Genomic DNA, 16,548 nt, shown 5'->3' with positions numbered 1-16,548 from the left:
CATACTTTTTACGACTTTGAGAGCTGATATCTCAAAAACCGTTCACTTTAAGAAAAATGTTTTTTAGAAAACTTTATATCATTTTAAAAGACCTTTCCATTGATACCCCACACGGGAATGTACATCGAAAAAAAAAATTTCATCCCTCAGTTACATGTATGGGGGGCCCCACCCCCAATTTTTTTTTTTACTATTTAGTGTCATATTTTTGTAGCGGTTCATACAACACATATTCCCATCAAATTTCATCACTGTAGTACTTATAGTTTCCGAGTAAATCGGCTGTGACAGACGGACAGACGGACAGACGGACATGACGAAACTATAAGGGTTCCGTTTTTGCCATTTTGGCTACGGAACCCTAAAAAATGGCGAAAAAATATTCTTGTATTGGTCATCACAAGCAGTAGAACATACAAAAATAATTATAAACTAGGAGCAATGGACAATAGGCGGCCTTATCGCTAAGAGCGATCTCTTAAAAGAAACCTAAGGAATAAAAAGTATAGAAAGGGATAGGTATACTTTGTAAAATACAGCATGAGCCCTATGAAGTTTGATTAACAGATCCTTAGGCCTGGTAAATAAAGTTTGTTTTCCCTCGTAATCTGGTTGCCTTATGGAAGCCTTATGGTTATGTATTACAGACTATATTTGTGCCTTTTGAAGAGTGTTTAATATATTTTATGACTGCGTGTGTATTGTACAACTAACCTCAAGTTGTCGTGCGTCCTGCTCCGCGCTGCTCACGGTGGCCGCCGAGCCGTACATGATCTCCGCGTCCGACACCTGGAGACAACCACATAGTGACATTAACATTAGAGAAATGGTCAGCAAGATCATATTTGGTTTAAATGTGTATGCTAAAGAATCGCGGCAAAGGCACGTAAAGATCATTCCTGAGTGACGCATCAACCGCATATTATACACGTACAGCATCCTGGCCAGTGAGCGACTGAATGGCTTATTTCAACATTAGTTCAGCCATATAAAATGATGCTGTAAGTTGTCCTAAAAAAACTAAATAATACTAAATATGTAAATCTCTATTGGTTGATATTCAAAATTAAATCTGACAATTGAGTCGTTGTAATGCCTTTATTTGTCCTTTTTTCTAATGCTATTTGGAATTACATGGACGTGGTACACTACCTTCTGTCGCTTGACGTGCTGCAGGTTGAGGTAGGAGTAGAGCGAGTTGAGGTAGGCCGCGCCCTGGCTGTACTCCCGCCACGCCACCACATATCTGCAGTTAAGAAATTAAACATTTTTTATTGTTGAAAAAGGACTAGTGATCTGAAACAGCTGTTACTAGTGACGTCATATTTTATAGCCCTTAGTACTGGTGTCATACAACCCTTACTACTCATACTAGTGACGACATTATAGCTCTTTCACTATTACTTATTCTTACACAATTTAAGACATGACATAAGTTTTGCATGGTTTTGGTCCACCAACCCGCACTTGGCCAGCGTGGTGGACTAGGCCTAAACCCTTCCTTCATTGAAAGGAGACCCGTGCCCCAGCAGTGGGGACGTAATGGGTCGTGATGATAAGTTTTGCATCGCGTTCACTCACATCGCGCAGCCTCAAGAGCAACCGCGACAGAGAAATTTTGTCACATTTTAAATGCGCCCCGTACTAACCCTTCAGGTATAGTTTGCGAAAGTAAACTTGTTGTAAACATCTGTTTGTGTAGACGACCAAATGGTGTAGTGGTTAGTGACTGCTATGCCAAAGGTCCCTGGTTTGATCCCCGGCAATTCATGGCCATGTGTGAAATGTTCTCACATATTTAATAATATCTAGCTGTGCCCGCGAGCTTTACTTCGCCTTAAAAAGTTTTCCCATGGGAATACGGCGATAAAAGTAGCATATGTGTTAATCCAGGGTGTCAGCTAACTCCATACCAAATTTAATTACAATCAGTTCAGCAGTTTTGGAGTGAAGAAGTAACAAACATACCCATATAGTCCAAAACTTTCGCATTTACAATATTAGTAGGATAATGACGTCGATTCTGAAGGCAGAAATTCTAATTTTAACGCTGTCAAACTAAAAAAATTGCTAGCATAAAATGACATTTACGGAAACAATCATAGAGTCGAATTTTAAACAAAGAAATTAAGGTTTTGACAGCTCTAAATTTAGAATTTCTGCCTTCAGATATCAAAATAAATAAATAGTTGTGTAGTCACCGTGTGAGCAGTCCGTCCTCGAAGTCGTGGCTGCGCTCGTCGGCGTCCCCGCGCACGCGCAGCAGCAGCGCCGCCACGTGCTCCTCCAGGAACCGCCTACAACACACACACACACACACATAGTCAGTATACATGTACAACACAAACATACATACACCGTCTTATAACTTGTACAGTATACATTTGGGGATGGGTGGGTGCTAGCGCATAGGCCAGGTGGTGTATTCTGAGGCTGGGACTACCTGTTCCCCTTAGCCCAAGGCAAAGCTGCAAAAGCCAACAGGCTAACAGCAAAAAAAGTCATCTCAAAAAAAAAAGCTAGCGCATAGGCCAGCTACCAGAGCGGTGGTAGCTCAGTCGGGTGAGCGCCCGCTTCTCAATCAAGAGATGCGGGTTCGAATCCCGGCGCTGACATGTACCAATGAGTTCTTTTAACTTAAGTACAATGTATACCATCGCTCTTACGGTGAAGGAAAACATCGTGAGGAAACCTGCATATCTAGATCTAGCACATCTAGATATGTGAACCCACCAACCCGCAGTGGACCAGCGTGGTGGGAAATGGTCCAAGCTTAGGAAGGCAGTTTAGACCTTGGGGATATGCACAAAGGTTCCACTCGAGAGAGCCAGGTGCAGGTACTTACACCCCCACAGAGAATAGAATAGAATAGAATAGAATAGGCCAGGTGGTGTGGACTGAATACTCTGAAGAGCAGCTGACCAACTTCCATAACTGATATTTTAAGGTGCTAAAATCGTAATAAATTCATTGGTTTATTAATTAAGTTATTTAGTGGATGATGATGACTTCAAACCTATTTATTTTATATAATATTGAGGCTGACTGTTCGGGCCACTGTGTGTCACCGAACACCCTCTGTCGGCGTCACTGTGACGTAGCGGTGCCTACTTACACGCGCGGCACAAATCAGTGTACTTTTAGCAATCATACAAATCGGGTGCATTCACATCAAATCATTAGAATTATCATAGCATAGTATTTTCGGTATAAATAAATAGTGTTAAACTTTTACCGGACTATCATTTTATCAATCACATCAAAGTAGAGTAGCGACCCGCACATTGGTCCTTCGATCTTGGACCTCGCGCGCATTTTGGACATTCGTCGTAAGTGTCGTAACGGAGTGTGAGGACGTTTTATCAGTGACTATAGTGAGCAGTTCCGTGACTTGGATTGCAGTGCTATCGGAGCAGGAGCAGACTCTTAGCACCTCTAAAAGTGCTGGGGGCCCATATCATTATCAAAGCAGCAGCATAAAGTAAGATCTTTCCTTTTTCTTACATACCTACATCATCATCATATCAATCAACTATAAATCAATCAATCATGGAGGTCGTACTCTATACCAAGCAAGCAGAAATTTCTGAATCAATCAAGAAGCTTCTAACTAATTTTAAGAAAGATCCAGCAGATCGTAAGAGCATTGAATACTGTAAACAGCGTTTTAATCAACTTGAGTCATTATGGGGTAGTTATATGGCTAATCATCAAAAATTAGAAAGGTACGGATCGTCTGACGATGCGTACTTTAAAGACGGCGAGTGCGAGAGGACTAGGGTTTTATATCAAACTTTGTCAGATTTAATTCAAGCAAAATACGATGAGCTCATGAAGAAGGAGAAGGGAAGCAAGTTGCGTGAGGAGCAGTCACCTGGGAAAGGCATAGAAGAGCAGTTTGAAGAAGCAGCTGATCAACAGGGCAATCATCAACCAATAGCGAGTGGCAGTCAGCTATCAAGCGGGGAAGACGCCAGTAACTTCAAGTCATCTAGAGGAACCTTCAGCAAGCTAGATGACATGTTCAAGAAGCAGGGCGTCAACTTCAAAGCATTTCAGCGATGTCTCGATAACATCAATGTAGATACCCTTGAAAACAAGTGGGAATATGAGGATGCTTTGAAAACTATCCAGAGCAGATGGACTGCGATCGACAACCTTCACTGGGAAATAGCTGGGGAAATCGAAGAAGAAGAACCTAGATACGAAAATCAGTTCAATCAATACGAAATGAAGTTCAATGAGATCAAAAAGAAAATCAACACCAAAATGTGGTCCGTGTCCCACAGGGACAAGGCGACCCCACAGATGGACATTCCGTCTTTTAGTGGAAGTTATCAACAATGGGTTTCGTTTAAGGACCTTTTCAACGAGGCAATCCACAACAATCCATCATTATCGAACGCTCAGAAAATGCAGTTTCTGAAAAGTAAGATCAACGGTGAAGCTGAGCGTTTGATTCACCATCTTCAGATAAGCTCAGATAATTACATAGTATGCTGGGAGATTCTTAATCACAGATATAACCACAAACGGCTTATCTTCACTTCACACATCAATAACCTTCTAAATCTCCCTACTATGCAGCAGCAATCATTGGGTCATATCAAAAAACTTCATGACGTAAGCAAGGAATGCCTACACGCCATTCAAAACCTCGGTGTGGACATATCAACGTGGGACCCTATGTTGGTCCACATATTATCACAGAAGCTGGACAATGACTCTTACAGCGAGTACATCGAGTCACTCAAGCAACCCAGAGAACTGCCCAATTTGCAGGAGTTTATGAACTTTCTAGAAGGAAAATTTACCGTCCTAGAGTCATCCCGTAGGAAGCAAGATCAACATGTACCTAAATCAAACCCACAACAGCAAGCAAATCAATCATTCTATCAGAAAAAATCTAACTATCAATCACCAAATAATAATAGGCAAAGCATTCCACCGAAATCATTTTACCTATCAAGTTCCGAGCAACAACGTGACAAATGTCCTCTTTGTAATGTGAGCCATGCGCTGTTTTGTTGCACATTATTCAACGAAATGCCCAGCGAGCAAAAACTAAGGGCAGTGAATAAACACAATTATTGCGTAAACTGCTTATACGATCACTTTGGAAAGCCGTGTTATTCTACCAAGCGATGCCGACAGTGTTCAGGGAATCACAATACACTGTTACACGATGCCTTTGCCGTGATCAATGCAAAGCCGCCGATGCCGCCACGGAACAAAAATAGTTATCATAATTCTCAGAAAAGGAATGAAAACGTGTCGCATGTTTCCAAGGAAAACTTTACGGAAATCTTGTTGTCGACGGCGTTGGTGAAGGTATCCGGGGCCGACGGCACCCTGCATGTCATGAGAGCATTAGTGGATCAAGGATCCCAGATATCAATCATAAGAGAAAGCGCCGCGCAGCAATTAGGCCTAAAAAGAAAAGCCTGCAAAGGTGTAGTTTTCGGAGTAGGTGAAAAACAAAACAACAGCAAGGGGATGATATCAATTTCCTGTCAGTCAATGCACAGCAACTTCACATTTAATGCTGACGTTATCATCATGAACTCACTAATCAAAAACTTACCAAATCAATCATTTCCAAAGCAATCGTGGCCTTTCATAGAAAACTTGAAATTAGCAGATCCAGAATACAACATCAGCCTCCCCGTGGACCTACTTCTGGGGGCCGACATATATTCAACCATCATGATGGGTGGGATACTAAAAGGAGAAAACGGTACCCAACCCATAGCACAGCAAACGTACTTAGGGTGGTTACTATGTGGTAACTTAAAAACTTATCAATGCAACGTCGTGTTAAATAACATGCAAGATATCCACAAATTTTGGGAGATAGAAGATATAAAGGATGAATCAGACTTATCAATGGAAGATCAAGAGTGCATTCAGTATTTTAACGACACGACTACAAGGGAATCAGACGGTCGGTACATAGTTCGTTTGCCATTGAAAGAGGACATCAATTCTAAACTTGGTCAATCAAAACACATAGCTACAGCTCAATTACGAAACATGGAAAGAAAATTAGCAAAAAACCCGAAACTCGCTGAGGACTACAAGGCCTTCATGGACGAATATATTGCATTGAACCACATGGAGCCCTGCAAACAAACATCAATATTTGAATGCTTTCTACCGCATCATGCTGTACAGCGGAGCGAGGCGCTCACATCTAAATTGCGAGTTGTATTCAATGCATCAGCACCAACCTCTACAGGAGTGAGTTTGAACGATCTCATGTACACCGGGCCAAATTTACAGCAAGATTTGCAATCAATCATCATGAAATGGCGCACATATCAATACGTTTGGACCGCCGATATCGAAAAGATGTTTCGGCAAATCAAGGTCAACGAACAAGATCAATGTTATCAAAAAATCTTATGGCGGGACTCACCCAATCAAGCAATCAGAATCTATCATTTGTCGACCGTGAGTTATGGCTGCCGTTCATCACCATATTTAGCAATGATGACACTGAGAAAGTTAGCATCAGATGAACGCCATAGATACCCTGCAGCAGCAAAGGTGTTGGAGGAATCATTTTACATGGACGACGTTTGCCATGGATCCCATTCAATCGAACACGGACAGCAGTTAATCATGGAATTGAATTCTCTTCTAAAATCTGGTGGGTTTTTATTGAGAAAATGGTCATCAAACGAGCCGAAACTATTAAAAAAACCTCCAAGTACAAGAAAGCAACGACAGCAATCATTTTACGTTCAAAACAGACAGCATATCAAAAACACTCGGACTGCAGTGGATACCCGAAAAAGACGTGTTCACATTTACCTGCAGCATCCCAGATCAACCACCTGTAAAACTGACCAAGAGAATCCTACTGGGAGAGATATCAAAACTATTCGATCCATTAGGTTTCCTGGCGCCTATCACAACAAAACTCAAAATACTATTTCAGCAAGTTTGGCTAGACAAGCTGAATTGGGACGACTTAGTACCCACTGAAATAAACGCTGAGTGGCAAAAAATCAGAGCACAGTTGCATCAAATCAATCAATTTGAAATTCCAAGATGGATAGGTTCACATGAAAATGACATCATTGAACTACATGGATTTTCAGACGCTTCTATTAAGGCATATAGTTGTGTGGTATATGCACGAGCACGGAAGGGACAGCAATCATACACAGTACTATTCGGTTCCAAAACAAGACTAGTCCCGAAAAAGAAATCACTATCATTACCTAAACTGGAACTAAGCGGGGCGCATCTATTATCAAAATTTATGCAAAAAATCTATCAAAGTTTCGAAGGTCAAAATACTACTATCGAATTGCATTGTTGGTGCGACTCAATGGTGGTGCTTGGTTGGCTGAACGGAGACCCGTCAAGATGGAAGCCTTTCGTAGCTAACCGAGTCAAGAGCATCAGCGAAATCATACCGAAGAACAGCTGGGATTACGTAAGCACGGGCGATAACCCCGCTGACGCAGCAAGTCGTGGCCTCTCTGTCGAGCAAATGAAAAAGCACGATTTATGGTGGAATGGCCCTTCGTGGCTGGCGACATTTCACAAGGAAGACAAGCAAGACGAGCATAAATACACAACTGATCAAGAATTGAAGATAAAACAATCAAATGTGGTCCAAAAATCGGAAAACAATCAGAGCATTATAAATGATTTATTAAACGATCATAGTAACCTAAGCAGAGTAGTACATATTGTAGCATGGATACTACGTATGCATAAACAGCAAAACACGACGAGGCCGGCTTATCTCACATTACATGAGCTGCGCCGTGCGAAATTAGTTGTCATCAAAAATATTCAAAGCGAGTACTTTGAGACAGAAATAGATCAGCTGAAGCAAAACAAACATTTATCAAGCAAGAGTAATTTACTAAATTTGAATCCTTTTTTGGACGAACAAGGCATATTGCGCGTGGGTGGAAGGTTAGCAAACGCAAACATACATGATAATATGAAACATCCTATCATTGTGCCACATGACAGCAGATTCACAACTCTCATCATTGATGAAGCACATCAACATACCTTCCACGGTGGCCCCCGACTGACACTCGCCAACTTAAGACAGCAATACTGGGTAATGGGCGGCAATAGAGCCGTAAAAAAGCAAATCAGAAAATGCATCACGTGCAGGAAGCAGAATCCTGAGATGTCACATCAACTAATGGGTGACCTTCCAGATGCCAGAAGCAACCCTGAGTACCCCTTTTATCATACAGGCGTAGATTATACGGGTCATGTGGAGGTCAAGGCAAGCAAAGGACGCGGGGTCAAAACAAACAAGGGCTACATAGCAATTTTCGTCTGTCTCGTCACCAAGGCGGTACACCTGGAGCTGGTGTCGGACATGACCAGTTCAGCATGTTTAGCTGCCATCCGTCGCCTAGCAGCAAGGAGGAATGTGCCCAAGCACGTTTATTCAGACTGCGGCACTAATTTTATTGGTGTGAATCGAGCAATACAAGAGCAATGTCATGAGCTTCAGCAAGTATTCAGTGATAGTTTTCTTGCAGAAGTCACAGAAATGGGGATCGAGTGGCATTTTAATGCTCCATCTTGGCCAAGCGCTGGAGGTCTTTGGGAGAGGGCTGTGCGGAGTCTAAAGTTTCATCTCAAACGTGTTGTGGGAGATCAAAAGCTGACGTTTGAAGAGTATGCCACACTGCTCAGTGAGATAGAAAGCTGCTTAAACTCACGGCCTCTATGTGCATTATCAGAAGACCCAGAGGACCTCGATTTTCTTACGCCTGCCCACTTTCTAACTGGGCGCGCCGGGTCAGCCATCATTCAAACAGAGCAAGATGCGAGAACGCGTTGGCACCTCACGTCGAAGATGTTCCAGGAACTCTGGAAACGATGGAAGGCAGAATATCTGACGCAGATGTCTTCTAGAAGCAAGTGGTTAAAACCCAAACCCAACATCAGCATTGGAGATCTGGTCACTATACAAGATGACAACTTACCCCCGGGTAAGTGGCCAATGGGCAGAGTGACGGAGTTACATCCTGGGAAGGATAACCTGGTCAGAGTCGTCACTCTGAAGACCAAGAATGGTTATATCAAACGTCCAGTAGTAAAGTTATCAGTTTTACCGCTGGGAAAACCGCAAAATCAAGAGCAAATATCAAGTCAATCTGTGGAAAACACGTCGGAGCAGCGGCAGCAGAAAAGGCCCAGACGCATGGGGCTCCATGCTATTGTTACAGCGTTATTATTTTTTATGACGCTGGTTTCATCATCCACGGCACAAATCAACATATCACTGCTACCCAAAAATCAAAGCATATTCTTCGACCCTATTTCAAAAATTGAGCTAATACGAGATAAGTGGACCCTCGTAGTTTACTACGACATGGCGCCGTATTGGACTGGAGTCGAAGCCTTTAATAAATTATCAGCATACCTCAATAGCACGTGCCATAAAATTGACCGAGACACTAATTGTCAAATGATCTTACTACAATTACAGCATACGTATCAAGAGATAAGCTATTGTAACGAACTACTACTGAATCAGCATTACAACGAGTACGCTAGACAGCGTCGGCGCCGAGGCCTTATCAACGGAGTCGGCTACCTAGCAAATGCCCTGTTCGGAGTACTCGACAGCCAATTCGCAGAAAAGTACGCCGAGGATATCAAACTCATAAGAGCCAACCAACAATATCAAGCAAAATTATGGCAAAATCAGACTTCAGTAGTAGAAGCAGAGTTCAACTCATTAAAACGCATAGAAAGCACTATGGAAAAGCAACATAAATATATACACAAACAACTTACAGCTTTAGAATCCTCGGCAAATGCACTACAGACCAGAATTCAAGATTTAATCATGATACAAGACTTCACATTAACAGCATTGGCCGGAAATCATCTCCTGCTAACCCTGAAGGAACTACAAAATGTATTGTTAGATACAATCACCGATATTTATCACGGACAAATAAGTCTACATCTTTTAACTCCCACGCAACTTAGAACCGAACTACAAATAATCAGCAGTCAGATGGCGAAAGAGCTCACGTTACCTGTAACTGACCTACTACAAAACCTACAAGAAATATATAAATTACTCAGACTAAAAACTAGAGTTACTGAAGAATACATCATCTTCGAAATAACCTTTCCTCTCGTATCTAGAGATACATACCAATTGTATCAAACCATAGCCATACCACGTCAGCAACTCAACAGCATGCTCAGTATAACCCCTATATCAAAGCACTTAGCAATCAATCTGCTACGAGACTCCTATATCATATTAAATATGAACGAGTTACAGTCATGCATCCTCCTGAAAGACACGTATGTTTGCCAACTGCAAAAACCTGTACGGCGACTACAAAATGATAAAGACCTTTGTCTAAGCAGCGATAAAAATACAGATCAATGTATCATTGAGAAAAACATCTGCAAAAATCAATGGGTGGAGCTAAATACACCATCACAATACTTTTTTTTTTGCTGCGACAGCTACTCAGTAAAAATAATATGTGGCGATCAAATAACTACGCAACAGCTGACCGGAGCAGGCATTCTATCATTAAATCAGAACTGTATTGCAAGAGGAAGAGTTCACATTGCATAGCATACAACACCATTACAATACGGTACATATTTCCGCCAGTATAAACAATCCTAGAATAGATCAGATCAATCATCTCATCAATATTAGCGTGACATCCCATGAAGTCCCGGAGAAAGATGAAGGAAGTTCAATCAACCAAACCTTAGCAGAGATAGGAGAAAGGATAAAAGGTTTGAAATCAGATGCAAAATCATTAGATATGAGTACGATGTCCTTTCACGATGTGCATCAGTATTCAGTTGGCTACGGAACATTGGCCATACTAGCAACTATCATCGTGGTGTTGGTGATCCGAAGACGACGGGCGTCGGGCTGGTGGTGCCTCCCGCCGCCGCCGCCGCCGCCGCCGCAGCCGCAGCAGCCGAGCCGTGCGTCCCTAAAGGGCGCCGCTGCCGGCAGATCAGGCTCCAGTCTAAGTGTTAGTGAAGTGAATTCGCGAAAGCAGAGCACGGCTGACCGTCAGCCGAGAGTGAGTGAAGTGAATGAGAGTAGTGAAAATAATGACAGATCAAATTATAACGTTTTCAGTCGATTATCGAGCATAAGATTCAGTAAAGTAGATAAAGCAACTTCCCCGGTAATTTATAAAAGACGGTACCTCGAAGGTGATTCTGTCGTTTGAACATTGTTATTTCAAAAAGGCTATCTTTATAAATTTTATTATCATTTAGTTAAGTATGTACTAACAAATATTTAGCAGTAAGGTAAACATTGGTTCATCTTGTAATCATCTAACAACATCATTTAGCATTATATAATCTTTAGTATTGAATTTGAATTTTGGCCCCCCGGAGCATGTTCGGGCCACTGTGTGTCACCGAACACCCTCTGTCGGCGTCACTGTGACGTAGCGGTGCCTACTTACACGCGCGGCACAAATCAGTGTACTTTTAGCAATCATACAAATCGGGTGCATTCACATCAAATCATTAGAATTATCATAGCATAGTATTTTCGGTATAAATAAATAGTGTTAAACTTTTACCGGACTATCATTTTATCAATCACATCAAAGTAGAGTAGCGACCCGCACACTGACATCCATCTTTGGGGACTGTCACAAATGGAGGTAAGATTGCGTCTACCATGCTTATGAAAGTGGATGCACTCGTATGGGGTTCTAATAGAATTGATGCCCTGTTGCGCCTACAGGGCCCTAACCTAAGGTAGCATAATAATAGTGAAAAGAATAGACTATTTGTTGCTTTGTTTTGCTCCAGGGCGCAGGTAAGGTGCAGAGAAACCTGACCCCCCTCAGAAGCATTGTAACTATGAGAGGGGGGTCAGGTTTTTCTGCTCCTGTCCGTACAAGTAGCATCTCTTATGCCATGTTCCCACTGACCTGGTCTCGTCGTAGAGGCGCGCGGCGAGCGGCTCCGGGTGCGCGACGCACAGCGAGTACACGGCGCTGAAGCACGCCGACCAGTCGCCGCGCGCCACCGCCTGCAGCCCCACCACGCCCGCCACCTGCCCACAGGACCACCATTGTAATAATAATATAATATGCAGTTGTGGGGACATCTCACACATGGCCATCCGACCCCAAGCTAGGCAGAGCCTGTGTCATGGGTATCGGACAGCTGATATATCAACACAAATACATAGATAAATACATATTAATTATAAATATCAACATCCAAGACCCAAGTACAAATATCTGTCTTTAAACAAATTTCTGCCCCAGCCAGGAATCGAACCCGGGACCTTTAGCATAGTAGCCAGGGTCAACCACTACACCACTTGATCATCTTCTATCAATGTTTTACATTGGATATGAAAATATTCCAATCTTATGGATGTCTCATGCATCATCCTCACCACCAAAGTACCTAGTTCCATTTGGAAATTAGGGAAAATAAGGGGTAAGAGGGAAAATAAATTAGAACTTACACAATAGGCATTCACTAGCAAGCTAGAGGACAAATCCCCAGTGCTAGATGCTAGATCACAATCTGCTTTTAACAAAGAGGTCAGATTGTATTGAACTAGCACAGATGACTCGGATGACTCGGCAATATTTAACACTGAACACTGTTGAAGGTCTTTTTGATTCCAGGACTGAGCAGACATTAATATGGAATATTTCTAAGATAACATTGACAAAGCGGTAGTAATGAACAGCAACAGCATGTGTTACCAAACAACAATGACGGAGCATCTTTGTGATTCTTATGTTCTGATTTACATCAACATTCTTGAAGATGATAAATGTATGAATGATGAACTCACGGTCTCCTTCAGCCCGGCCCAGGTCTCCTGAAAGTCCACATTTCTCGGCTTTAATGACATCATGAGGAAGTCCGCCGTCCGCCCGCGCCCACTCCTGCAACAAACATGCCACTGTATTAGAGACTATTGATGAAATTGTACATAATTATGTATACAAACTAATAAGGTTTGCTGTAAGCCTATAACTCTTATCATCCTAGGTACCAAATTGACTGACTGCTGCTTGTTGCAATGTGAGAGAATAAACAAACTCTCATTACAATATTGAAACTCTTCACTGATGCTGTTGTAAAGTGTGCAATAAATAAATACTTACAAATACACAAGACAATTAGTTTTTATTGTGAATATGAAAATAAACTAGTACTGATGTTTATCCTGGTCATTGCAGCAACCCGCAATACAATAAGAAGTACAAACAAACTTTTATGCAAAACAGTTGGTACCTTGTGTACTAATTTATAGAGGTCACCTAAATACGTGTTTTAGCTGTATTTGTAATGAATTGAGGCAGTTGGGCGATGTTTCCTGCAGCTCGCAGCGACCAGGCGAGTGTGTGGAGACTGTGTGCGGACGAGCAACGACGCACGGGCCAACAGCTCCCGCGCGGCGAGTGTTGGCACCGTGACAAGAACCGAGGAACAAAGCCGCGGCCAGCGGGCGCCGCGGACGCGATCTCAGCGCAACCTCAAGTGCACGCCAATGTGACCATCGACCTCCGAGCGAGCTCTCAGCACTCTCATCAACACCTCTCTGCTTCATCACGTATGTTGACAACACGGGCGGTCAAAGTACTCACTGCTAAAGATATGACGCGCTCCGACGAATATCCAGATACCTCAGTTCGTGTAGTGTTCTCAGTAATACTACAAAGACCACAAATAATTAAGTTTAGCTAATAATTGAAAATAATGCACGCACAAGATGAAAGCAAGTTTTATTTTCGATGATTTTGACGTTTGGTTGACGTGACGTTTCTATGTATGCTTTTATTGGGGTTACCAGATCTAAAATCCTACTATATTACCATAGACAACATCAACTAAAAAAAACTTCTACCTATAGATGGGGCTAGTAAAACCTTCATCATAACTACACTACTTACAGCAGTAAGCTCAGCATCCGGCCATGGATTCGAGTCCTTTCAAGCAGTTTTAAAACCCTTTACGAAGTGGTTTTAAAACGCTATCACGATGTGTTTTTGAAACCCTATCACAAAGGGTTTTTAACCGCTATGAGCCGTTTTCCTTGACAGCTGTCAGTTGAGTTTTTGTTCAAGCCGATAGATGGCGTGATAACACAGTGCATGGGGAGTTGTACCAAACGTCAAATATTGCACACAGAGAACAAAGAGATTGAAGTATTAAACTCAGAATAAGAACTCACTACTTTTAATAGTACTTCTATTTAGTCTAATTTACAAGTTCAGAATGTGTATTTTTCAAGCGTCGTTGCTGTAGAGAACGCCCGAGGGCAGATATAGAATTTCCTCCGTGGTAATAAGATGTGAGCTGACACAAAATCTGTGTTCTGAGGGTTTGACAGTTGGTACAACTCGGACAACGCCATCTGTTTCTCCAAAAATGAAAACTTTTTTTTTAACAAACGGCTCATTGTTTGCTATTGAAAAAAAATAGTCCTTCCTGCTAAGAATACAAGTACTTTTTCGTAAAACTTGTCATCAAATGAGTTGTGATGCTACAAAATATCTCGACATCAGAACCATGAGGGGTAATGTGGATTTTTGAAACTTTTCAGTGGAGCCAAAATAAAATTTTACCTCAGTATAAAAATACTGAGGTAAAATTTTATTTTGGCTCCACTGAAAAGTTTGTTGTCTCTTTACCTCAGTATAAAAATACTGAGGTAAAGAGGTTTTATAAGAGGTACTGGTATTTATGTGTATATTTATTGGTTAAAACTGTTAAAACTCAAAGTTGTGTTTTAAAAAATATCGGGATTAGATCAATAAAACCATTTGTTTTTCTTGTTCATCCAAATTTATTTTATCACCTTCAAAGTATGGTCCTACTATGTACATACGCCAACAAATTATCCAGTCATCACAAACATTTTTTAAACGCTGTTTCCAGAGTTGTGTACTCGCGGCGAATTTTAATTTTAGTCTTCTATCGATTGTTAGTCAAAGTCATGTTGACTGTTTTCTTTGACTATCGTGGTGTTCTTCTTCTTCTTCTTCTTTAATCCCGCTACTCCTCCGAGGAGTCTGGGGCTGACACCAGGCGCTTTCATCCTTCTCTGTCGGATGGGCCAGCAAGTTGAGCTCTGGCCACGACTTCCCTTTCTCATGGGCCTCGCTGAATATGGAGCTGGTCGACCGGGTCGCCTTGAACCGCCCTGGGGTTTCCATTGTAGGGCCACTTTCGAGATATGATCATCAGGTCTTCGCAGTGTGTGGCCCAGCCATCGCCCTTTTCGCTCTTGGATGTCTATTAGGGCATGCAATACCGGAACAATTTTCAATACCGGTATTGAGTTCCGGTATTACAACTCAATACCGGGATCCCGGTATTAATACCGGTATTAGACTTCCTTGTAATAAATGGCATATATACTGTGTTTAAAGGTCGTATACATCAAAATAAAACAAGAAAATGCAATCATATTCTGTATTTTGTTGTAGATTTTTAGGAGAATTCAGTTTTAGAGTTTAAATTTTAGAATAAATTATTTTTTTACATCCGGTGCCGGTTTACGCATGGTCAATAGTAGATTTCTAGCAGCCGAAAACTATGTACATTAAACGGTTGGGAACAAGTGCACTTTCACAGTATATAGGAACACAAGGCTAACTAAATCTTAATCGCTTTATTTATAGCCTAAAAAAGTCAGATTCCGGTATTACTTCAATACCGGTATTAATTTTCAATACCGGTATTGAAAAAAGCGGGAATTTTGTCCGGGATCCCGGTATTACGGATACCGGTATTGCGGTATTGCATGCCCTAATGTCTATGTCTATGTCTATAGGCTTTTTTTATTTATTTATTTAATTATTTGCCATTGTGATCGACTCTGCACTGCAGTTGAACCCGTCATAAGCCTCCTTTATGATGTTAACGATTTTTACGGGTACTCCTTTGTGTCCAGGTCCAGGTCCAGGTCCAAGTACAAGTCCAAGTCCAAGTCCAAGTCCAAGTCCAAGTCCAAGTCCAAGTCCAGGTCCAGGTCCAGGTCCAGGTCCAGGTCCAGGTCCAGGTCCAGGTCTGGGTCCAGGTCCAGGTCCAGGTCCAGGTCCAGGTCCAGGTCCAGGTCCAGGTCCAGGTCCAGGTCCAGGTCCATGTCCAGGTTCAGGTCCAGGTCCAAGTCCAAGTCCAGGTCCAGGTCCAGGTCCAGGTCCAGGTCCAGGTCCAGGTCCAGGTCCAGGTCCAGGTCCAGGTCCAGGTCCAGGTCCAGGTCCAGGTCCAGGTCCAGGTCCAGGTCCAGGTCCAGGTCCAGGTCCAGGTCCATGTCCAGGTCCAGGTCCAGGTCCAGGTCCAGGTCCAGGTCTATGTCCAGGTCCAGGTCAAGGTCCAGGTCCAGGTCCAGGTCCAGGTCCAGGTCCAGGTCCAGGTCCAGGTCAAGGCCAAAGCCAAAGCCAAAGCCAAAGTCAAAGTCAAAGTCAAAGTCAAAGTCAAAATCAAAGTCAAAGTCAAAGTCAAAGTCAAAGTCAAAGTCAAAGTCAAAGTCAAAGTCAAAGTCAAAGTCAAAGTCAA

At 42.3% G+C, this 16,548-nt stretch overlaps 1 protein-coding gene across 4 annotated transcripts in view; it reads right to left on the bottom strand.

Annotated features, from left to right (window-relative positions):
- LOC105380086 (cullin-2) overlaps positions 1 to 13,813 on the bottom strand; it is a 38,897-nt gene extending 25,084 nt beyond the window's left edge. For 3 of the 4 annotated variants that reach the window (XM_048631962.1, XM_048631964.1, XM_048631963.1), the window contains exons 1-6: positions 13,632 to 13,813; positions 12,833 to 12,926; positions 11,946 to 12,070; positions 2,202 to 2,297; positions 1,153 to 1,246; positions 715 to 789 (exon numbers count right to left, since the gene is read on the bottom strand). In XM_048631962.1, the coding sequence (XP_048487919.1) occupies positions 715 to 789; positions 1,153 to 1,246; positions 2,202 to 2,297; positions 11,946 to 12,070; positions 12,833 to 12,895 (453 nt within the window). In that variant the 5' untranslated portion in view covers positions 12,896 to 12,926; positions 13,632 to 13,813. Of the gene's footprint in view, positions 1 to 714; positions 790 to 1,152; positions 1,247 to 2,201; positions 2,298 to 11,945; positions 12,071 to 12,832; positions 12,927 to 13,278; positions 13,422 to 13,631 lie in introns of those variants that run through there. The other variant, XM_048631965.1, reaches the window with a different exon arrangement.
- Positions 13,814 to 16,548: the final 2,735 nt, after the last annotated feature.

This window comes from Plutella xylostella, chromosome 30 (assembly GCF_932276165.1).
Source record: "Plutella xylostella chromosome 30, ilPluXylo3.1, whole genome shotgun sequence".
Lineage (NCBI taxonomy): Eukaryota > Metazoa > Arthropoda > Insecta > Lepidoptera > Plutellidae > Plutella > Plutella xylostella.
Note: the sequence above shows the minus strand (reverse complement) of the source record. Positions and strands in the feature narration are given on the sequence as shown.